The sequence below is a fragment of the Camellia sinensis genome, chromosome 7 (genome assembly GCF_055761805.1).
Source record: "Camellia sinensis isolate YWXY chromosome 7, ASM5576180v1, whole genome shotgun sequence".
Taxonomy (NCBI): domain Eukaryota; kingdom Viridiplantae; phylum Streptophyta; class Magnoliopsida; order Ericales; family Theaceae; genus Camellia; species Camellia sinensis.
In genome coordinates this window covers 70,747,458-70,773,320 of record NC_138967.1, presented here as the reverse complement: position 1 = coordinate 70,773,320, position 25,863 = coordinate 70,747,458, and the positions used below count along the sequence as shown (strand labels likewise).

General features: G+C 37.2%; 1 protein-coding gene across 1 annotated transcript; it reads left to right on the top strand.

The window, feature by feature from the left end:
- The first annotated feature begins 148 nt into the window (after window positions 1-148).
- LOC114318026 (DEA(D/H)-box RNA helicase family protein) lies at window positions 149-24,970 on the top strand. The gene is made up of 8 exons (XM_028264854.2): window positions 149-367; window positions 2,873-3,513; window positions 4,224-4,418; window positions 21,724-21,911; window positions 22,908-23,121; window positions 23,889-24,020; window positions 24,121-24,296; window positions 24,428-24,970. The coding sequence occupies exons 1-8, from the start codon at window positions 313-315 to the stop codon at window positions 24,654-24,656; spliced, it is 1,830 nt and encodes a 609-aa protein (XP_028120655.2). The 5' UTR covers window positions 149-312; the 3' UTR covers window positions 24,657-24,970.
- Window positions 24,971-25,863: the final 893 nt, after the last annotated feature.

The window sequence follows — 25,863 nt, the reverse complement described above, 5'->3', positions numbered from 1 at the left end:
TTACTCTTAAAAATTTATTTGTAAAAATTTTTTCTCAAAAATTTTTCTGACAAACAAACCAAACAAGACCTTTAATTTTCTGAAAAATAAACCCTCAAAAGTCCAAAAAAAAATGAAAAAAAAAATTGAAGGTACCTCATCACAAAACAGTCCCCTTATGTGCTTTTGTTTTTGTTTCTCTGTCTCTCTCTCTCTATCTCTCTCTCTGTTGATCTATCTCCTCCATTGCAGAAGCTCATATCTTCACTGCTACTTCTCAGTTTTCTCCTTTCAACAGTGCCGCGGAGCTTCCAAAATCTAACGTTTCTCATAATGTTAGGGTTCAAAAGTTTACGCTTCAATTCTTCCACAACAGTTCTTCCCTCAGGTTTCTCCCTCTATGTACCTACCCATCTATATATACGTTTTCTATGATATATTCCTATATTTTATCTGATTCATTGCATGTATATAACTGTTCTCTAACGAAAATTTTCATATAATCTTATCTGATTCATACTTCTGTGGTACCATATCTTAGAGAAATAATAACCCTATTTTTTATTTTTATTTTTATTTTTTTTTTGTTGGGGGGGGGGGGGGGGTTAATAAAAATCATACAATTGGTAATTTATAACTCCCTTGTGATTTATGGGTTTGGAATTATGTTACAAACCTGAATAAGGGTAGCATGTCAGTTAGCTTATAATAGTGCTGATGATGTAGCATAAGATTGGAGGTTTGTTAATAATATAGGAGTAGACTTCAATTGTAATTCTGTTTCAATAACCTTGTATAAACAGGCTAAGAAGATTGATGAAAAGAGACATCAATGATTGTAAAGAATTTCCGAAAGATCAAATTCTTCCTTAAGAAAACAAGATGTTAATTGTTTATTGTTGAAGTTTTTATTACACAAATTATTGGACCCAACTGAATTTTTTGTGCTTATGTACCAGAAAGAGAACTGTTTTAATAACGTTGCATATAAATAGGTTAAGAAGATTGCTGATAAACATTGTTGATTGTAATCCATTTTATTGTCAAGAAAATAATTTTCGAAAGTTCGAGTTCTTCATTAAGAAAACAAGACGTTAATTGTTTATTCTTGAAATTTTTGTTACAAAAATTATTGGATCCTAGTAGATTTTTGTGCTTATGTACTACAAAGAGAACTTATTTTTGATGAAGAAGAATTTAATAATTTACACTGGAAACTTGGCTGTTGCGTTTCATCCATGCAAGAGAATTTTAGTAGTAGGAGATTTAACTTGGAGGATATTAATTTGGAAGGATTTTGACTAGAGAGCGTTCACTGGAAGTGACAAAACTAGTATTTGCGGGATTGATGAACAATGAGAATGAAAGGTTTGGGGTGAGGAGAAATGATAATATTGAATCCTGCACCACATGGCAAAGACATTCTATTGAAGTGAAACTTTTCTTTTTTGATGGAACTTATCTAAATTTAGGTGGCAAAGGAGTTTTTATTGTTTGGCCGATAGAGACAGGGAAGAAGAAATTTCTAATGCCTATTGGATCTCTATTTTATAAATTTTCCAGATGATCAAATTCATCTCCTGAAAATGCCTTCAATAAAGATCTAGAAGTTTATTTCTAGGATCAAGCTTCCTTGTTCAGTTCCAGAGATTTGCAAAGGGTAAGGTAGTGGATTTGTCTTTGATTATACTGCCGCGTCAGTTGCTGTACATGTGAAGAACTATTGCATTCAATTCTCCAGCTTATTTGTTGATTGTGAAATTTTGGAGGTTCAAGTCTATAAAAGAAACCAACAAGCAGGTGATGAATTCAAACTGATGGCTACTTTAGAGGTCCTCTCTCTCGATGGTTTTGTCAGGAGTAGTGTTGAATTGGGTTTCTAGATTGTTAGTCTTGAGTTTTGGACATGTGGATTGCAGAATAAAGAATTCAACTTATCCACCGTCTTATATGAGCCACACATGGACGCTGGTATTTTTCAGCTATTGCTTTCCATCCGACATGTCATATGGCTGTTAGAAGCTCCTATTCTTGAAACTTTCATCCCAAAGTCTACGACCTCACAGCTCAAGTAATCCAATACCTACACTACACTCAAATGATGTTCTTTTAACAGTCAACATCTATCCATTCCGTAGCTTGTATGGCAATACTTACTTTCTCTTTGACATTCTTTGAGTGGAAATGGAATCTTTACTAGAAAAGACTGCATGGGTATATCAAGGATTGAAAGCCTTGAGGACAAGGCTTGTTCCATGGGGGTGGAATGTTACAAACCTGAATTGTAGCTAGTCAGTTAGCTTATATGGTTAAATAGTGCTGATGTTGCATAAGGTTAGAAGTTAGTAAGTCAGTTGCAAGATTAGAGGTATTATGTTGTGCTTTGTTTTCATGAATAGCAATATAGTGGACTCTAATTGTAATTATGTTTAAATAGACTTATATAGGCTAAGAAGATTGCTGAGAGACATTGATAATTGTAATTCATTTTTCTTGTCAAGAAATAGATATAAAACTCTTAATCTTCAATTTGTTATTGAAGAAAATATGTGAGCTTTTCTTCTTTAGCTAGGGTTGTAACAGAATAATTAAGGACAAAAAGAATTTCTTTAATATGTTTAAATGTTTAGTTTTTGTGTACAATTTTTTTTTTTCTTTTTTGTGTCATATAGCTAATTAATCATTTTTTCAAACATTTTCTATCCTTAGTATAGCATGTGAAGCTCTCAGTGATGTCACATACACTTGCACACATGCACGCCATAGAGTTCCCAATTTGTGTAACCAAAGCTGGAAGATGCATTTTCCTTGTCATCATGTATCAGTTTTGTTATTTGAGATTCTAGTGTTGCATTCTATTTGATAAGTCATGCAGTGCTTTTTTGTTCTGCAGGCACGATACCATTGGCAGCAGTTATGTGTGCTGATTATCCGACAGCAGGTAATAATGGATCTGCAGTAAGTTTTGAAAGATTGAAAGCCCAGAGAGTAAGGCTTGTTGCCAAAAAAATTGCCAGGATGAAGCAAGATACCAATAACTATGATGACATAATTGTCGAAGATGCACTTCTCAGTGTATCTTGTAGTAAACAGTCTGAACCTGCATTCCTGGGGGAACATGAGACATTACATGATATCAGATGTAGAAGTGTATCAGGAGAATCTAAATCACCAGAAACCAGAGACACAATGCAAAGTGTGAGGACAAGTGAAGACATGGACCATTCAGAGATAGCTGTTAAATCTGGTGGTAGACAACTCTCAAAGCGTCAACTTACGCCAAAAAAATCTAAGGAATTTGACAAACAAGATGTTTCAGGTCCTAGAGTTACTGTTGCCTCCTTAAGAGGATGGGGTAATGGAGGGTCCACTTATAATGACGAATATATATCCACAGACAATGTAAAGCACTCACGAAAATTGCCTGCTGATGGTGCTTTTTTCAGTCGAAAGTCATTTAGAGAATTGGGATGCAATGATAATTTGATTGAGTCTCTAAGGGGTCAGCATATCGTACGCCCTTCACGCATTCAGGTACGTTAACACAGTGTTCTAATAGATCATTATCATCTCAACCAATATTTTTATTATTTGGTGGTGGAGGGATTATTCATCAATGTTCTCTGATGATAATTTTAATATGTCTGTATGATAGAATTGGTTTGGTTTATCAAATTTATATTGGCAGACATTGTTCACTTGCTGGGTGGTATGTTCTTTGGACCACTGGGAACCTGTAATGTAACTTTTGCTTAACTGAATACACTTGTGATCAAGTCTATGGACCTTATTTTGCTTCATTGTGGGTTTTTAGGTTCTATTGATAGGGGATTTTTTACCTGTAAAAAGAGACTCAGATTTTGAATGACAAATTGTTGATTGTGTTAAGTGTCTGCTGATAATAGTATTGCATTACAGGTCTACTGGTTGGTACATTATCAACTTTCAAGTAGCACTTCTGTTAGGCTGAGCCTCTCCTTTTGTATTAGGTTTATAATGTCCTAACGCATAATGTTCAGTCTATAATATATTAATAGACATGTAAATTTATTTATTTTTTTACCAAAAAAAAAGAAAAAAAGAAACTAATTGTGTAAGGAAATTCCTTCAAATTGGGTTTTATGATTAAAGCTCATGTATATTTGTTGAATCTATTACAAAACACATTGCTTCCATTGCATATCTTTATTTGGGTTTTAGTGAGCACCAACAATGTCTGTTAAAACTATCTTTAATAACTGCAGTCCTTGGCATTTGCACCTGTTATTGGAGGAAAGAGCTGCATTATAGCTGATCAAAGTGGCTCTGGAAAAACTTTAGCATATCTTCTACCAGTAATTCAGCGTCTTAGGCAAGAAGAGCTCCAAGGACTTGGAAAGTCCTTACCACAAAATCCTAGAGTTGTTATATTGGTACCAACTGCTGAGTTGGCTTGTCAGGTCTGTACCATTGTTCTATCTCATTTCTTTGTTGTTGGTGTTCTTTGTAGTTTTTTTCTTTATGAGATATATATATGCATACTTGTATGTGTATAATATGTTAGCTTGCTTGTTTCTTTCTCCTTTTTGTTTCTTGCGAATTTACTAATTGAATTCCACTACTACATATTTGACCTTGTTTCTCAGTGCATGAAAGATATAATATTGTCTTTTAGGTTCTTCAAAATTGATGTAATATTTATCCTTTGGATTAGTTATTGTTACTTCTGGAGTCCATTAGAAGCTCAATAAAACCGGATTCAAAGGTGAGATATCTTAAAGCGGGGTTCAATTTGAAGGCTGATCCACTTCCTGCTTTACCATTAATGTTTTGCGTCAGCCCCAATCTTATTTTAATATTTGTCCTGAGTTAATAAGCTGGAGGCACGGATATGGATATGAGAAACGGATACAACGATACGATAAAACTTTTAAAAAAATAAGATATGGATACGGCTAAAATACGTTTGTAAAAAAAATATATTTTTTAAAAATTATTAGTAGTAAGCTACACGCAAGCTCAAGAATGTTGAGAAACCATTGTAATTTTATAATGCGAAATACTAACCTTTAAGAATTAGGTATTAATTTAAGCCACTAGCTTGTTTACTTTTTAAATTTTCAATAGGTCTTGCAAATATTTCATTTCAATATCAAGTCTAATATGTTTATGTTACAATAGTAGAACATTCCACAAATTGTTCTCGTGTTTTTCCCTTTGGCACAAGTAACAAATGTTATATTCAAGTTTACTTTCTTATTTATTTATTGATATTTAATTTTACTATTACTATATTTTCTTGTTAATCCTTGCTTTCTATGTAGTTATAGGGGACCTGCATGAAGCAATAATGATATATCAATATGACAAATTCTATTACTTTAACTTACTATGTTCTTCTCTTTAAAGAACTAAACCAACTATTAGAAAAATATTATTGTATTTGTCCTTGTAATTATATTATATTGTAATGCTATGCAAAAAATGACAATTATAATTTCGTAAAAGAACTAATACGTGACTTGGCGTATCCAATACTTCAAAATTAATGAAAATTTAATTAAGAAGTATTTGATACTTTTAATAATTATCTTATACGTATCCACAAGTATCCAACAGTATTGGTATCCGATGTGGATACAATATGGATACATCTCCCTTTTTGAAGTATTTGTGCTTCATAGACTAGGGATGGAGGTCTAGATTGGTTCCCAATTGATGCTGCCAAGTCGGGATGGATGGAAAGGCCTTTTGATGAAACAAAAAATTTAGTAGTTGTCTTTGATTGAGAGGGACAAGTCTCCAGGTCCTCCTGGGTTTTCTGTTGTTGTATTTCGATATTATAGGAATATTGTTAAGCATGATTTGTTGAAAGTTTTTACAAGTTTTGTGAGAATGGAATCGTGAATGCTTGTACCAATGCCTCTTGTATATGTCTGGTTCCAAAGAAGGAGAATTTCCATAAAGATTAGTGATTTTAGGCCAATTAGTTTAGTTACCTCTTTATATAATTTTTTTGGGAAAGTTTTAGTAAAAAAATTGAGGGCAGTTGTTGGGGAGACTATTTCTTTGTCTCAGGGTGCATTTGTTGATGGTCGATAGATTTTGGATGTTGCTTTGGTAGCAAATGAGTTAGTGGAGGATTGTAGAAATTTAGGTAAGGAGGGTGTATATTTAAAGTGGATTTTGAGAAAACTTATGATCATGTGGATTGGGTTTCTTGGAATAGTCATTCAAATGAAGGGTTTTAGAGCGAGATAAAAGAGATGGATACAGGGTTGTTTTTCTTCTTGTAGTATGTCAGTCATTCTTAATGGAAAGGTAGGTGATTGGTGAACTTTTCTCCCCGTTTCTCTTTACTTTGGTAATTGATGTCTTGGGAAGGATGGTTGATGGGGCTAAGGAGAGATAGACTTAGTGGAAGGCTTCGTGATAGATGGGATAACAACAATTCTGTATTTCATTTACAGTTTGCAGATGATACCATTTTATTTTCCTAGAGGAACCTAGGAAGGAATCTAAAGTGATTAATTTGCTTTTTGTGTTGAGAATCTTTGGATTAGATTCAAGGGTTAGGGTGCTTATGAATACAAGTAGCATAGTAGCCATTACTATACAACTAGATAGATTGCATAGGCTGGTGGTGATAGGTTGTTCCATTAAGTGTTTGTCATTGAAGGATTTCAGTCTTTCTTTAGGGGGTAAACCTTGGGTTTTTATCTTTTTGGGCTCTAGTGATTGAGAAGATTGGTAAACAAGGAAGCACGGGTGCGGGTACGAGTGCGGGTACGCCGATTTGGCAAAACTCAAAAAAAGTATGATACGGGTATGGCTGCGGTACGCCGATATATATATATATATATATATTTTATATAATTATGGTTAAAGGATCCATCCTACAAATTAAAATTAAATATCAAAACTAAAAAGAGAACTACTCATTTTCCTTTAATTTAAAACCATTAAGTGTTAAAAATAATATTTGTGAAATCTCTCACTTTGACATGTTATGCACTGTGAATTTGCTATCATAATTTATTTTTAAAATCTTTCTTTTTGCTCATCAATTTACTATTTTTATAGGGTGAGACCAAAGAAATAACAAGAGACTAAAGAAAGATTTAAAGTTAATTGCCAACAATAAAGGAAAAGAAATTCTCGATTAAGGCATGTTGTCAATTGCAATTTGCATAATACATAAAATTACATCATTCCCAACCACTACTAATCAATTAATACCGTATCAATTTTTAATGTTTTGTGCATAAACTATAATAGTTTGTTATGATTAAAGATTTTATAAAGAAATTCTAGGAGGATCTGAAGCAAAAGCATAATGCATAGTCATACATAGAACTGCCCTTTATAGGCCTCGTTTTTTTTTTGGTTCAAATTGCTTTTTAAAAACATCAAAATCATTTGCTGATATGCTTATACAATTCATACAAATAGGCAGGACAACAGAGAAACATCAAAATTGCTGATCTGCAAGGGCACCAAAAAAAAAAAAAAAAAAAAAAGAAGAGGAGGAAAAGGCCCCGGTGTACCCATGCCGTACCCGAATGAACCAACCGTACTGGACCCCTTTTTGCCGTACCCAGTACGCGTACCCATGGCGTACCCACGCCGTATCCGAATGAACCAAATGTACCGGACCCCCTTTTGCCATACCCGGTGCACGTACCTGCACCCGGTAAGTACCCGATACTCGTACGACACTATTTTTGGAGTACCCGCGCTTCATAGTTGGTAAGCAATTGAAGGGGTGGAAGAAAACAATTTAACTCCCCCATTCAGGGTTTTCTGATATGAGAGAAGGCACCTAGAGTGTATGTACTCATCTTACACTCTCAAAAACACCTTTTCTATTGTAGTTCCAACCATTGGAGAGTGAGTATACCCTTCATTCCATCAACACAAGTTTTCCAAGAGCTTGCTCCACGGGAGTCTCAAAGTTCTTTGCTTTTGGATGGTATAAATTTCTTCCTATAATTATGATATCTATATTATAAACTATCACACACCACTATTGTCTTTATATAGAGAACTCTTGGGCTTGAAGGTGTTGGTTTATTTATTGAATTCCAAGTTCTAGATTTTTTTATCCAGTGAAGTGTTTAGGATTGTGGTTATGGGAGAGCCTAAATCCATTTGTGCTTTATGTGGAAGAGGTTTGAGGGTGGATGCTAGTGAAAACCAAAGTGTGGTTGTAAATATTTTGGGTGATCTTAGTGGAATCCCCTATGTGATTGATTAGTCGATTAACACTGGTAAGGGAGGCCGGGAGAGGATGTAGGAAAGTAGCTGAACCAGTGTAAAAATCTTCCTGTTCATCTCTATATATTTGTGCTTTTAATTTGCTATATCTATTCATATGCCATTGAGATGAATGTGATCCATGTATGAGCTTGTTATGAATGTTTATACATATTAAATACATAATTCACTAGATTTACTCTTTTATTAAAAGTGAGATTATGTGATTGAGTACAAATTTAGATGCAAAAATTAACTAGCCATAATTGAGCCTTAGAGAGTCAAGAGATTGAATTGAAGAATACACATATTAAGCATTAAACTGTGGTGGTTATAAACTCAAACTAAGATAACCAATTGTTGTACCCAACTAAAACCTTAAGTTGCATAAGGAAATTAAAATATCAAGGTTGACTTAGTATATGTTTAATTTGAAAGAGGCTCGATATAAGATAATTGAGGAGTTGAGGAAATAGGATTGAATTAATTCATTAAAATCTAGTTTGCCCTATTCATCCCCATTCTTTAGGACACTATCAGGTTGTATCTTAATACATAAGTGTTATATGATAATGTGATAGAAAACCAATATGTGAAGCAATGCCCATTTCATAAATGCAGGATGCTTTTGATTGAAAACTTAGTTAGGAACTAAGTATTGTATTATTTCATTGAACCAGAAAGGAATTACAAGAGTAAAATACGAACTAAGTATCGTATTATATGATAATGTCATAAGTCAACTATGCTAACCCTAATTGCTAACAATGACTAAACTACCCTTAAGAATAAAATACAATGACTAAACTACCTTTAAGAATAAAATACACATATGCTTAACCCCCCCCCCCCCCCCCCCCCCCCCCCGGCAAACTCAGGATGTGACAGCAGGAAGCATCGAGAGTTTGTCAAGCAGAAAACAAAAGTGCAAGATAGTATGAGACTTAGTGAAGAAATCAACGATCTGCATAGTAGAGGAGACAAAGGGCAAAGACAACGTGTGAAGCTGCAAGTGATGGCGCACAAAGTGGCAGTCAATCTCAATATGTTTAATCCGCTCATGAAAAACAGAATTATGAGCAATCTGAATGACACTGGTATTATCGCAATACATAGGAGTAGGACTAGAGACTGAGACACCAATGTCTGACAACAACCAACGCAGCCAAACAATTTCAGCAGTGGTAGTAACTTTAGCACGATACTTAGCCTCAGCAGAAGAAGAAGCAACTACAATTTGCTTTTTGCTCTTCCAAGAAATAAGAGAACTTCCCAGAAAAACACAAAAACCCATAGTAGACTTACGGTCCATAGCATCACCAGCCCAATCAGCATCAGAAAAGGCACGAAGATCCAAAGAAGTAGCAGAAAACAATAAATTCTGATCCAATGACCCACGAAGATAGTGCAAAATACGAAGAACAGCAGTCCAATGAACAGTAATTGGGGTAGAAACAAATTGACCGACAATATGGACAGCATAGGCAATGCCGGGCTGAATAATGGTAAGATAGACAAGGATACCCACTAGAACCCAATATAAGGTAGGAACAGGCAAAGGGACACCATCAGTGGAAGTATGGTGGACATTAAGTTTGAGAGGAGTGTCAACAGTGCGGGAGTCAGTCAACTTGGCCCGCTGAATAACATCAGCTGCATACTTGGACTGAGATAGAAGATAACCTCGAGGCGAAGAAGCCACCTCAATGCCCAAAAAATAACGAAGCAAATCAAGATCTTTCATCTCAAAATGATGATGCAAGTGAGCCTTGAGAGCAGAGATACCATCAAGATGATTGCCAGTGATCACCATGTCGTCAACATATAACAAAAGAATAATGTTCCCCGTAGAAGTGGAGCGAAGAAAGAGAGCCGAATCATGATCACAGGTGTGAAAACCCAAGTCACAAACCACAGTAGCAAATTTCTCAAACCAAGCCTGAGGAGCTTGTTTGAGACCATATAAAGCTTTGCGAAGGTGGCAAACTTCACCACGAGCATGAGGAAGCCTAGGAAGAGGGACTATAAAGACTTCCTTAGCTAAGTCACCGTTGAGAAAGGCATTCTTGACATCCATTTGAGAGATGCCAGTGATGCACAGTAGCAACGACAATCAAGGTACGAACAGTGGTCATCTTGGCAATCGAAGCAAAGGTCTCTCATAATCAAGACCATATTCTTGAGCAAATCCTTTAGCCACCAATCGGGCTTTATAGCGTGCCAAAGAACCATCATCTTTGGTTTTAATCTTATACACCCACCGATAACCAACAATATGTTTATCAGAAGGTAAAGCAACAAGATCCGAAGTACCAGTCTTATGTAAAGCAGAAAGTTTCTCATTCATAGCTTGTTGCCAAAGAAGGTCAGAAACAACCTCCTTAGACGAGGTAGGCTTAGAAAGAGAGTGAATAGAGGATAAGAATGTACAAAATTCAGAAGAGTAACAAGAGTTAGAATACCCATAATGATAGGACACGTATGTACCTATTGAGGATACTGAGAAATAGGAGCCTCATTAGCAATAGGTAACGGAGACATAGCCGGAGGAGGAAGGAGAGGTGTACCTGTAGGCAAAACACGTCGTTTCTTACTAGCATAAGTATGAATAATAGGAGGGGAGACTGGAGAAACAGGTGGGGAGGAAGAAGATGAGGGAATATCAAAAGGAGACAAATCTTGGACATAAGAATCAGAAGAAATAGCATAAGGAAAAAGATCTAGATAAATAAGATTAGATTTAGTGAAAGGAGCAGAGGCAGAGGGAATAGAAAAGATGGGGATATGTTCTAGAAAAACAACATGGCGAAAAACATAGAGACGTTGAGTTGTGGGATCATGATATCGATAACCCTTTTGACCTTCACCATACCCAAGAAAAACATGGTAGAATGAGCAGACAGCTTAGTACGGGCTACACGAGGTAGAAGAACAAAACAAGTACATCCAAAAATACAAAGAGAGAAATAGTCAGGAGATGTACCATGTAAACGTTCAAATGGGGAAATGCCACAAGTCACTTGTGAGGGTATGCAGTTAATAATATGGACAATAGTAGGAAGAGCCTTTCCCCAAAATGAACTAGGAACAGAAGAAGAGATCAACAAAGAACGAGCCATTTCCATGATGTGATGGTGCTTGCGTTCAGTCACACCATTTTGCTTAGGAGTTTCAGCACAGGAAGACTGTTGAAGAGTACCATCTGATTACAATAAGTGAAGAAAATCCTTATCACGATATTTCCCACCTAAATCACACCGAAAACATTTAATAACAAAAGAGTATTAGGTTTGAATCATGGCACAAAAGGCAATATAGATAGAGTAAAATTGAGACCGGTGCTTCATTAGATAAATCCAATAGTGATGAGTATAATCATCAATAAAAGAGACATAATATTGGGAACCCCTTTTAGTGGGAATGGGTGCAGGACCCCCACACATCAAAGTGTATTAGATCAAAAGGTTTAGAAGAAAAAGTGAAACTTTTATTAAATGGTAAAGCAGTAAACTTTGCAAATTTGCATCCACTACAATTGGAAATATTATGACTATTCAAAGAACGTAAGACACCAGTATAAACTAAATACTGTAAACGAGAGCTAGACACATGATCAAGGTGAGAATGCTACAAATAAAAAACAGATGACTTAGGACTCAAACGAAAAGAAGACAAATCAACTGAAGATGCAGTAATAGGAGGAACACGTTGCGTCTACAGAACATATAATCCTCCCAACCTACGGCTGGTCCCAATCAGCTGCTTGGAATGAGGATCTTGCACAACACAACCAGAGGAAAAGAAGTATACACAATAATCAATGGCACAAAGTTGACTGATGGAAATAAGATTCAAAGTTAACTCAGGATTACAATAAACATTCGAAAGAGAGAGAGTATCAGTCAAAATGGACCCAACCTCGGCCAAAGATGTAGGAGTGCCATTGGCAGCCATAACAGTAGTAGTAGAAGGAGTAGAAAAGATAGACAATAAGAGGGAGGAATCTTGTGTCCTATGATGCATAGCACCAGAATCGAAAACCCATGTGGAACGAGATATACCTGGAGGAGATGACGAGAAAGAAGACAAACCAAGAGGAGAGGAGAGCTAAGGCATTTGGCGTATGAGTAGAGAGGAGTTTCTGTAGTTGTTCAGCAATAACAGCCAAAGATGGACATAAATCATCCACGGAAGAAGTCGTGGCAGTTGTATGTTTGTCTCCACCCTTTTTTCAAGGGGATGATTGTCTAGAATGCCTATTAGAATTCTTTCTCTAAGTCGGTGATTGCCCAAACGGTGGACAGCCCAAAAGCCGAGGGCACTGAGCCTTCCAGTGACCTTTTTTAGACAGAAGTTGCATTCATCCAAAGGAGCACGAGAGTAGGGTTTGTTGGAAGTAGTAGAAGGACCAGTAGGAACGGCCAGAACTGTCTGAGTTGGCAAAGGAAGCAATCCTTTGCCAGGATCTGCTTTGAAACGACGTTCTTTAGCCAATAACTCATTAACCACAAAATCAACAGAAGGGAGAGGACTCCGATGCAGAATAGTACCGCGAAGCCTCTCAAAATCAGCCCTAAGGGCCATCAAGAACTGAACCAGCCACTACTCCTCTCGATAAGTACAATATGCCGCATGAGTGCTCGGTGACTTAGGCTTAGTAAAAGCTAATTGTAGAATTTAATGTACAAAGAGAAATAGAGAGAGAATAAATTGTATTATTGATTGTTGTATGTTGATATTTTCTGTCTATTACAAATCTATTACAAAATGGTTCCTTATATAGATGTAGGTGTAGTGGATGGTGTGTAGTGGATGGTGATAGTGGTGTAGTGGGTTAGGTTTAGTGGAGTAGGTGAGGTGGTAGTGGTGTAGTGGGTTAGGTTTAGTGGAGTAGGTGAGGTGGTAGTGGTGGTAGGTGATGGTAAATTCTAACAGCCCCCCGCAAACTCAAGGAGGATAGAAACTAACCAACTTGAGTTTGAAGAGAGGAACAAAACAAGAAAATACATAAAAAAAGGATAGGAGACACTGTATGGTCGTGTCAGACCGTTGGTGAAGACACTGCATGGTGGTGTCATAACGTTGTAGAGGACACTGTATGGTGGTGTCAGACCGATTTAGAAGACAGTTTATGGGGTCATGTCGGACCGTTGTAGAAGACAGTTTATGGGGTCATGTCGGACCGTTGTAGAAGGCAGTTTATGGGGTCATGTCGGACCGTTGTAACAGACAATTTTGTGACAGTTGTTGTGACAGTTTACGGAGTCTTGCTGGACCCTTGTAGAAACTAACCGGAATCAATGTCGGGACAGTTTACAGAGTCTTGTCGGACCCTTGTAGAAACTAACCGGAATCTATGTCGGGACAGTTTACAGAGTCTTGTCGGACCCTTGTAGAAACTAACCGGAATCTATGTCGGGACAGTTTACAGAGTCTTGTCGGACCCATAAAGGAGCTAACCGGAATCAATGTCGGGACAGTTTACAGAGTCTTGTCGGACCCATGTAAAAGTCGCACCCTCAAAAGGTGTGCCCAATTTTTCAAAAGGCGTGCCATCAAAAGCTGCGCCCTCAAAAGGCGCGCCCACTTCATCAAAAGTCGTGCCCGACAGAAAGCGTCGAGCCATCAAAAGGTGAGCCGGAGACGCGGCGGGGCACGTGAGCGACAGAGCGGCGTGTCGGCCGCGTCGTCAGTGTCAATATAAACCAATGCGGAGGCGGAGGAAACCAAACCAGACTGAAACCTCTGAACTGGTCATTCTGAAACAATCTGTAAATACTCTGTATCCAACCCTTCTCGGAAACACTCAGCAACCCAAAAAACATGGCCTCTTCTTCCCGTTCAGCTACCTAGAACATGGCCTCATCTTCCCGTGGTCTGCTCACTCTCTTTCCCGACCTCAACGAGTCAACAGGAGAGATAACAGGTGCGGTGGCCCGTGAACCTCAACCAAACACCTCTGGTTTTGCTCCGTTGAACTTTCCGATGCGGTCGGTGGAGCAAAAAATGGCAGTGCAATCGGATGTGGAAGCCAATCAGTATACATTGAAGTCATGTGTGGAAACCATGACTGCGGTTACAAACTTGTCGAACCGGCTGCAGAGTAGGGCAATTGAGGTGCAGCAGTTAAACGCCCAACTGGCTCTGCTCCAGCGCATGTATAAGGATGCGCGAGCAGAGATAAGTGTACTAAAGGCGGAAAATAAGGAGCTGAAGCGGAAGGCCACCGTTATGTTCCGATTTGGAGGTCCGCCATATGCTGTAGTGGAGGAGCAGGGTGGAGTGATCGTGCCCAGTGGAGTGGGAAACACGGAGGCAACACCGTCAAGGGCCGCCCAGGACGGAGGCAAGAAGAAGAGACCTGCAGCAGAGTAGAGAAGACAAATCCCACTGTGGGTGTGGGTGTGGGTGTGTGTGAAACGCACTGAAATCGGGAAAAAAAAAACTGGTGAATCTGTAGGAGGGACAACAAACTCCATAGATCCACTACGGTTTGAGTTATCAATGAGAAGTATGGACCATGCCAAAATAGAATATCTGGAGTCATACCTCCATTCACCGTCAATCTGCCTGACACTTGGTGCCTCTCTAAGAGCTGGAAGAGGTACTGAAATCACAACATTCTGCAAATCAAACATTGAAGAAGCTTCGTACTCGATACTGACATAAGTTTCATTTCCAGAAACAGAAGGCCAGCAGTTGATCGTCAATGGGACAACTGACTCATCTACACTTTGCATTCTCCACTTCAACAGGCCAACACCATCAGTAGATTGACCAGTAGGAAATGGCCTGTTAGAATCTTTGAGGCCTAAAATATTTTCATTGGAAAACAATGGGAAGGTATGTGTAGAAAATAAACGGAATAGGTTGAGGTCTGGCGGGCGGCGAAGGTGAGGTTGCCGCCCGCCGGGGAAGCGAAAATAGTAGGTTCTAAACCTGCTCTGATACCATGTAGAATTTAATGTACAAAGAGAAATAGAGAGAGAATAAATTGTATTATTGATTGTTGTATGTTGATATTTTCTGTCTATTACAAATCTATTACAAAATGGTTCCTTATATAGATGTAGGTGTAGTGGATGGTGTGTAGTGGATGGTGATAGTGGTGTAGTGGGTTAGGTTTAGTGGAGTAGGTGAGGTGGTAGTGGTGTAGTGGGTTAGGTTTAGTGGAGTAGGTGAGGTGGTAGTGGTGGTAGGTGATGGTAAATTCTAACACTAATTGATCCCACAAACTAGTCATGATAGAATAAAATTTCTGGATGCTCTTATCACCTTGTTGAGTAGCACAAATCTCGTGTTCTAACTGATAACGTTTAGCAAAATTTGATTGAACATACAACCGAGAGAGATGATCCCAAATTTGCTTCACAGTAATACTTCGAAAATATGAGGAAGAAAAACTCTGAAAATATGAGGAAGAAGGAATATATTTCTGTTATATTTAAAACTTCTTATCTTACAAGACCAAATGACACTCCTTATATAGGAGATATTACAAACATCATTATAACCCATTATATGCCACTTACATATTATATATTACCACTATCTACCACTATCATATTCTATACATGCCACTATCTTCACCAACACCACTATCATATTCTATACATGCCACTATCTTCACCAACACCACTATCATATTCTATACATGCCACTATCTTATTATATACATTAACACAAATTTCCAGCACTCCCCCTCAAACTGGTTTGAAGATATCTTCCATAGCCAGCTTGCTAGTCAGCTTATCAAATTGCTTCTTGTGTAGTCCCTTCGTTAGCACATCAGCTAATTGTTCACCTGTTGGAAGGTAGGTCATACAGATTATGCCAGCATTGATTTTCTCCTTGATGAAATGTTTATCCACTTCTATATGTTTTGTGCAATCATGTAGAACTGGATTATGAGCTATAGATATAGCTGCTTTGTTGTCACAATAGACCTTCATAGGTGTCGGGTGAGAAAGCTTTAATTCTTCAAGAATTCTTTTAATCCACATTACTTCACAGATTCCATGGGCAACAGCTCTGAACTCTGCTTCTGCACTACTTCTAGCTACCACATTTTGTTTTTTACTCCGCCATGTAACTAGGTTCCCACCTACAAAGGAGCAGTATCCGGATGTTGATCTCCTGTCTGTAACACTTCCTGCCCAGTCTGCATCTGTGTATACTTCAACTTGAAGATGTCTATGTTTCTTGAACAGTAAGCCTCTCCTGGAGTTCCTTTCAAATATCTTAAGATCTTATAAACGGCCTCAAAGTGCTCTGCCCCTGGTGAGTGCATGAACTGACTTACCATGCTGACTGCAAAGGCAATATCAGGCCGCGTATGAGACAAGTAAATCAATTTCCCTACAAATCGCTGATATTGTTCCCTCTCTTTGACTTCTTCAGCCTTAGCAGCTTGTAACTTCAAGTTAGGCTCGATCGGAGTCTCCACCATCTTACAACCAAGCATACCTGTTTCTCCAAGGAGATCAAGAACATATTTTCTCTGATTAACGAATATACCTTCCTTGGATCTTGCAAATTCCATTCCAAGGAAATACTTAAGGGCTCCCAGATCCTTAATGTGAAATTCTTTTGCGAGTTTCTCTTTGAGGGCTGCTAACTCTGCTTCATCATTACCAGTTAAAATGATGTCATCAACATAAACAATCAAAATTGCAATTTTACTGTCTTTTGAATGTTTATAAAATATTGTGTGATCTGCTTGACTCTGCGAGAAGCCACAACTGATAACTGCCTTCCCAAAGTGTTCAAACCACGCTCTTGGTGATTGTTTGAGTCCGTATAATGACTTGTTCAATCTGCATACTCTGTCGCTTCCAAGTCTCTGCTCAAATCCCGACGGTAGGCTCATGAACACCTCCTCTTCAAGATCACCATTGAGAAATGCATTTTTAATGTCAAGTTGATGTAGAGGCCAATCTGAATTTACTGCAAGAGATAACAGTACTCTGATGGAATTTATTTTAGCAACAGGAGCAAACGTCTCCTGATAGTCGATCCCATAAGTTTGAGTGAAGCCTTTAGCCACCAGTCTCGCCTTGTATCTCTCAACGCTTCCATCTGCGTTACATTTTATCGTAAACACCCATTTACACCCAACTGTTTTCTTGTCTTTGGGTAGATCAACTATCTCCCAAGTACCACTTCTCCTTAAAGCATTCACCTCCTCTATGACTGCTAATTTCCAATTCGGATCATCCAATGCTTCTTGTATATTCCTTGGAACAAACAAGTGTGAAATCCTAGATGTGAAAGCTCTATGGTTTTTAGACAGTCTTTGATAGGAGAGGTAATTTGTAATAGGATGTTTAATGCAATTTCGGACACCTTTCCTAATTGCTATAGGAACATCAAGGTCGGAAATAGAAGGAATAGGATTACCTAAAATTTCGATGCCAGAACTCGGGTGGACATTCGGGTCATTAGGATGGACATTCAGGTCATTATTCCTCAGATGAAATCGCTTCCTAGTATAAACCTGAAGCTCAGAATTTAGATCATTTTGTAGTACTTCTCCCTCTAAACAAGAATCTTCTTGACTAGGCACCATAGAACTTGGTTCTCCTAAGTGATCATTATCAGACAGATGTGGTTTTTGTGTAGGATAAATGACATTAGGGAGCGGGATAGAAATATCCCAAAAATGGGCTTCTACTCCACTTGTCTCCCCCTGAAGAGAAGTGTTAGGGAAATAGGATTTTGTTTCCACAAATGACACATCCATACTCACATGAAATTTCTTGGTTTGAGGATCGAAATACTTATACCCCTTTTTGTTTGAGGAATAATCCAAAAAAACACATTTTATAGCACGGGGGTCAAGTTTTGAACGAAATTGACTGGGAACATGAACATAGGCAGTACATCCAAAAATTTTGGCGGTTAAATCAGAAAACAACCTCGTGTCAGGAAAAAAAGTTTTGAGACAATCAAAAGGTGTTTTGTATATTAACACCTTTGTAGGCATCCTGTTTATCAAATAAGAGGCTGTTAAAATTGCTTCACCCCATAAATATTTAGGAACATGCATGTAAAACATTATAGCACGTGCTACTTCAAGTAAATGTTTATTTTTTCGTTCTGCAATGCCATTTTGTTGAGGGGTATCCCGACATGTAGATTGATGAAAAATCCCCTTTTTTTTCCAAAAACTCACCCAACTGCTCATTGAAATATTCTGTTCCATTATCAGAATGTAAAATACCAATTTTGGTTTGAAATTAGTTTTCAATCATATTGTAAAAATTTGTGAATAAATTTTTCACGTCAGATTTTTTATTCATCAAATAAATCCAACATAAGCGGGTATGGTCATCAATAAATGTAACAAACCATCTTTTACCAGAAAGAGTAGTGATTTTAGAAGGGCCCCAAACATCACTATGAATCAAATAAAAAGGTTTGGAAGCCTGGTAAGGTTTTGGCAAATAAGTAGAGCGATGAAATTTTGCAAAAATGCAACTTTCACAATGAAAAGAAAAACAATCAATCCCTTTAAATAATTCTGGAAATAAATGTTTCAGATAAAGAAAACTAGGATGTCCTAGCCTATAGTGCTATAGCATTATTTTTTCTCGAACAGAGATTGAACTAGTACTATTAAAGCTCTGAGCTTTTTTATTACTAACAGGTACTTCATCAAAGTAGTAAAGACCTTCAAGCATCCTAGCACGCCCAATCATCATCCCCGAGTTCTGGTCCTGAAATTCACAATGGGATTCAAAAAATGTAACACGACAATTAGAATCCTTAGATAGTTTACTGACAGACAAAAGGTTACAGGCTAAGTTGGGGACGTGAAGAACAGCATTGAGATTAATTTTCTCAGTTAGTTTAATAAATCCTTTTCCTGCAATAGGTGAAAAACTACCATCGGCTATTCTGATTTTGTCATGACCAGAACAAGGGAAATAGGTACTAAATAAATGGGAAAAACTAGTCATGTGATCGGAGACACCGGAATCTATGATCCACGGAGAGAAGTTTAGGCAAGAGAAGGCTTTAGGATTTCTACCTGTTTGTGCCAACAAAACACTAGGAGTACCGGATAAGGAGTTGGATTTTATCAGCTTTAAGAGTTGATCAATTTGCTCTTTGTTGAAGGGACCTGAATCGGCTTCATTAACGGTAGGAAAGCCACGATTCTTCTCTCCTTGTTTGCTGCTTAACTTACCGGTAATTTGCAGCCTTGTTGGCCGCAGCATTGCTAATTAAAGCAGAAATTTCAATTGATTCACCAGTACCTTTTTTCTTAAGCATGACGCTCCTTCGGCTCTCTTCCCTTCTGACTTCGGCAAATACTTCGCCAATGGATGGGAGAGGAGGTCTGCCAATAATTCTTCCTCGCACTTCATCGAACTCAATGTTGAGGCCGACAAGAAACTTGTAAATACGGCTGTCTTCCACAGTTTTCTTGTGGTGGTTGCAGTCGTCAACCGATTTCCATTCGTATGTGTTGAAGATGTCAAGATCCTGCCACAACCTTTTCAACGAATTGAAATATTTGGTGACGGGATCATCTCCTTGACGAATCTCTCCCAACTTCAAAGTTAATTCGAAAACTTGAGATTGATTTCCTAGGTCAGAATACATCTGACTAACATTATCCCACAACTCTTGTGCAGTAGTATAGCACATGTAATTAGAGCTTATATCCTCCTCCATGGAATTGACCAACCATGTCATAACCATGGAATTTTCAACGTCCCAACTGTCAAACAGCGGATCATTAACAGCAGGAGCCTTCTTGTCACCAGTGATGTAACCGATCTTTCCTTGCCCACGGATATACATCCGGACAGATTGTGACCAGCGGAGAAAATTATCACCATTTAGGCGGATGGTGGTGATTTGGACAGAGTGAGAGTTGGACGTTTTCACCGGAATGGCAGCGGCAGGGGTTGAAGTGGTTTCGGACGTGACTTCCGACATGGCTATGACGGTTTTAGGGCTGCTGTGTTTTTTGTTGCTCTGATACCAACTTAGAAAATATGAGGAAGAAAAACTCTGAAAATATGAGGAAGAAAGAATATATTTCTGTTATATTTAAAACTTCTTATCTTGCAAGACCAAATGACACTCCTTATATAGGAGATATTACAAACATCATTATAACCCATTATATGCCACTTACATATTATATATTACCACTATCTACCACTATCATATTCTATACATGCCACTATCTTCACCAACACCACTATCATATTCTATACATGCCACTATCTTCACCAACACCACTATCATATTCTATACATGCCACTATCTTATTCTATACATTAACACAAATTTCCAGCAGTAATGAACTTGGCAAAATGAACTCCAATAGACTGATCTGCATAATTATTAATCCAAGTAATAATCTTGGCATTAGTAACCTGCCAAGTAGAGAGCAATTCTTGAGATTTTTCAACATTGGCATTAGTGGGCATAGGAGAATCACCAGGAATAACATCCCAAACATTTTTACCCGAAACAAAATTTTTCATGACATAGGCCCAATAAACATAATTATCCCCCAGTAACTTCACACTAATGGCTTGAAGTGAATCTGACATTCCACTAGACATGATATCAAGAATACAATTAGTAAAGAACATCACAGGGCAAATCTAAAGTTCAGCAACAGCCCCAACAATTTGCAATTACCAAAGCAAGTCACAAGACCAAAGAAAATTCTCGACAAGGTTTGCAATTAGGAAGTAAGTCACAAGACCACAAAGAAGTCACAAGAGACAGCAACACAAAGAAAAAGGGAAGCTAAAGCAGAGTACCGGTTGCAAGAGCCACACCTTCAAACCAAAACGAGCCAATATCAGTTGCGACTAGAAGAACCAAACGCGACTATGATATGAGAGGGAGAGTCGCGACTTCGCGAGGCACAAACGCAATTGTGAGACGAGAGAGAAAGTTGTGACTTTGTGAGGCACAGACGAGCCCACTCGACTTCGATGCAGGAGTGTATAGTGGCAAACAAAGAGAAGAAACCACAAGCCTGCCTTCAGTTCATACTCCAATAGCATCTCCAACACCAATGGGATCCTTCTAGGTTAGCTATGAAAACCTGACTCTGGTACCATGAAAACTTAGTTAGGAACTAAGTATCATATTATTTCGTTGAACCAAAAAGGAATTACAAGAGAAATATATATAAGTCAACTATGTTAACCCTAATTGCTAACAATGACTAAACTACACTTAAAATACAATGACTAAACTACCCTTAAGAATAAAATACACATATGCTTAACATTGATCACCCTCCATATTTTGTTAAACCTGACTTGTATGGCAATTAATGTGGGATGGCTACCCCATGATGTGTGGCCCACTTGTTTATAAACAAATAAATTAGATTCCTTTTGCAACAAATTAAAAAATAAATGCAGAACAATGATGATTTGTTTTAAAGTGATTCAGTCTTATTTGCACCCCTGGGGATTGACATCGTTTTGTACAACTGTTGTTTTGATGCAAATGTAACGTTCTCAGGTTTTAAGGAATTGCAGATCAATTTCAAAATTTGGGTTTCCATTCAAGTCTATGGTTGCCACTGGTGGTTTTCGACAGAGAACTCAATCGGAAAGTCTTCAACAGAACTTAGATGTGTTGATAGCTACGCCTGGTCGTTTTATGTTTCTAATTAGAGAAGGCTTATTGCAGTTGACAAATCTTAGATGGTAACTATTTTCCCCTTGAAATTGATGTGTTTGCTTTCTCATACATAGGCATGAATAATGAACTCAAATTGTGTAGCTTGCATTTTTCTGGATTTTTAAGCAACGGGATCCTGTCTTCACCTACATTATTTTTATTGTTTTATGTTTATTTTTGTGTGCTTTTCTAGTTTTTTCTCATCCCAAAGGTTTGTCAAAGCCAGCAACTCTGTTCTCATTCTTGTCATTATCATAATCATGGTTAATATTGTCCCTCTAAGGACCCTAGCAGCTTAGGTAGCATTCCCTCAATAAAGAGATTCAACTTTGAGTCTCCTTGACTTACCTGTAAAGCAATAATCATGGTTTATATTGTGATGGCGTTATGGTTGTTAAGGCTAAAGAAATCCTCTTTTGCAGTTCAAATAAATAAAAAAGAGTAAAATAAGATTTAAAAAATGGTGTTAGGATGTAGAAGTTGGAATTTGAAGTCCAGGCTGAATGAGAGATAAGCACCACCAGGCAGGAAAACTCGTGGATAGATCCTGAATTCTTATGGTTGGGGAAGCTATACCATAAACTTATACATGTATTGTCCTTGTGTAGCCATAGTAGCATTGCAATGTCCCCAACTGACACCGATTCACCTTGTGTTGTCAGATATGGTTGTGTCATTTAAAGCAAGCTTATTTTAATACATGTAATATTCAGGACATTTGTACACTGCACACAAATTTTCTGCACTGGTAGATTTGTGAAGTTTCATTAATTTGCAGATTTAACCACCCACTTGTGGATATTCCAATATGTTGATTTGAATTAAGCTTTCTAATCATGATTTTCCTCCTGGTCAGATTTTGGTTTCCAAAACCCGTCATGATGGCCTCAACTGCTTCTCTCCCTCAACTGCACTACTACATACTACATCCCCCCCCCCCCCCCCTGCGCGGCTACTTTTAGTGATAGATGTCATCTGTTAGTATCTTTGTTGTCAATATTAATTTAAAACTCATGTTGCAGTGCCGTGTTGGATGAAGTAGATATACTCTTGAACAATGAGGAATATGAGCCAGCATTGCAAAGTTTAATTAAATCTTCACCTGTTACCACTCAATATCTGTTTGTGACTGCCACTTTACCAACCGACATATACAACAAGCTAGTTGAAGTTTTTCCTGATTGTGAAGTGATCATGGGACCCAGTATGCACCGTACAAGCCCTAACCTTGAGGAGGTTGGTTTTCTATTTTGTTTTTGGAATTATTGTCAAGGTCAAGGTTGATTGGTATTTTGATTAGGGATTGTCCTCCCCAAGTGATTGTAGTGTGTTTGTGACTTCTTATTTTGTAATTTTTTTAACAATAAAATATTTCTTACCTATCAAAAAAAAAAAAAAATAGAGAGAGAGAGAGAGAGAGAGAGAGAGAGAGAGAGAGAGAAAGAGTAAAGGAAAAATAAAAAGAGCAATTACTTTGTTTGGTTTTGAGTTTTCAAAAACAGTTTATGAGTTTTTTGTTTTTCATGTTTTGTTGTCTTTAGTGAACTTTATTTATTTATTTTATATTTTAGTGATTTTTTTAATTTAATTTTTTAGATGCACCTAATTTAAATGTACTTAAAAAGTAAAATATTTGTGAAAAAATCTTAAAAAATTTCACTAAATACAAAAGAACACAAAAATTACCTTTTGAATGTATCTAAAAAAGTAAAAATTTTGATTAAAATATTTTTAAAAATTCAGTAAATACCAAAAAAATATAAATTGAAAACTTGAAAATTGTTTTTGAAAACTCTTAAGTATCTTGGCACACCAGTACCTTAGGTGGGACTATATGTGAACTTTAATTTCACAATGTTGCACAAGGAAAGTTCGCCTACATTGACTATTTTGGCAGTGTGTCCAACAGAAGTTCTTCATGTTGTTGGCATGATAATTTTTTTTTGATAATAGACATTAGAGCACGTGACTCGGGTACCAACATGTTCAGGTTGTTTGTTCAGATTCTTGTAGATTGCAGTGGAGATTATGGAATAGAAAAGACTCCAGATACAGCATTTCAGAATAAGAAATTGGCTCTTCTGCGGCTTGTGGAGGAAAGTCCAGTGACCAAAACGATTATTTTTTGTAACAAGGTAAATTTGCACCAACTAAACTGAATGAAATTTTAACATTTCTTTTTTGATCTTTTGAATACTATTGCTCTATATTAGTATTGGCATCTTCTATATGCAGATTGAGACATGCAGAAAGGTTGAAAATGCATTGAATCGAGTTGATAGAAAAGGGATCCAGAGTAGAGTTTTGCCATTTCATGCTGCTTTGGCACAGGAAGCACGACTTGCAAATATGGAAGAGTTCTGCACTTCTAAATCGAAGGACAACTCTCTGTTTTTGGTTTGCACTGATAGGTATATATGCTCTTTTTTTAAAAGAAAGCTTATATTTTGTGCTTTTATTCATCTCGAGTGTTGCTGGGTGTGGAGATTTGGAGCGGTGATTACCCTTTACCATAACAAGATTTTTCTGAAATTGATTACAGAGCATCAAGGGGTATTGACTTCACCAGTGTTGATCATGTTGTACTGTTTGATTTTCCACGGGATCCAAGTGAATACGTACGCCGTGTTGGAAGAACTGCTAGAGGCTCTGAAGGAAAGGGAAAGGCATTCATATTTGTGGTAGGCAAGCAAATTTCTCTTGCACGAAGGATAATTGAAAGAAATAGAAAAGGCCATCCGTTGCATGATGTGCCGCTTGCATTCGTATGAATTAGTTTTAGAATGTGCTGTACTTTGCATGTAAAAAAGATAAATTGATTGAGCTTAAGCTTGTTAAGCTTATAATTTTGAATTAAACGAAGGTAGTCCCATGTAATTGGCCCATATTTCCTTTCACTGTTTTGAATTTGTTTTGTGCTCATTTTGCTCCCACATAACTTGCTTCTTCTTCTTTGGCTTTTGTTTTTAATTCGCTGTTCTTTCTATTGATGAGTCTAATGTTGAATTCCATTTGGAAATTTGAAATTTCATGTTCTGTCATTTACATGTAAATGCCATCTGATAATATAATGCACCATTCTTTATTTTCTTTGTGGTTTAAATTGTATTGGAGTCTGCTTCTTTTGATGGCCTAAATTAATAATATTACTATTAGATCTGAATTTCTGTTGGAAACTAGTCTTCATTTGCAAATGAGCTGTAATATGGATTTTAGTTCCCCCCCCTACATAAATTCTTGATTCATGAGAGTTCAACATTCTTAATTCCTACCTCAACACAACCACTACATTGCTGCCGCTGTAATCACCACCACCACTGTCATTATGGACCGTGCCACATTAATGTATGTGGTGTCAATCGACACCATTGGATTTTGGATTGCCATTGAAAAAAGATTAGTGTTATATTTATAGTTAAAAGTGAAGTCGTGTCATGGACAGAACCACATTGATGTATGTGGTGTCAATCGACACGATTGAATTTTGGATTGCCACTGAAAAACGATTTATTTATATTTATAGTTAAAATTGATAGTATCACTTCACTGCAAAGAGTTCAAACAAAAAATTTTAACGTTTCAATCTATTTGGTTATGAAGTTAGTTTTTCTTTCAAGTTATGTTTAGATCTTAAATTTTGGTAGATATGTATAAAAGGAAAAGAAAAATGAAGGGAAATATGCAAAAATAAATTAGCTCGTGTTTCATTCACTTATTCATTTTATTTATTTTTCTCTCTTACAAATCTCTTCCTAAATCCAATATTAGACATCTTTAAGTTACGAAGAGTGTTTGAATGTTGATCATGTGGCAATAAGCGTGTTTGCATTAGGGAAGATTGGTAAAAAAAAATCTTGTTCACATCATTTAGTAATATAAAAAGATATGTAATATCTTTCCACTATACCAACAAAATATATATTGATCAATACATAAAAATTTAACATAAAGTTTAACTGGTAATTTTGTTAATAGTGA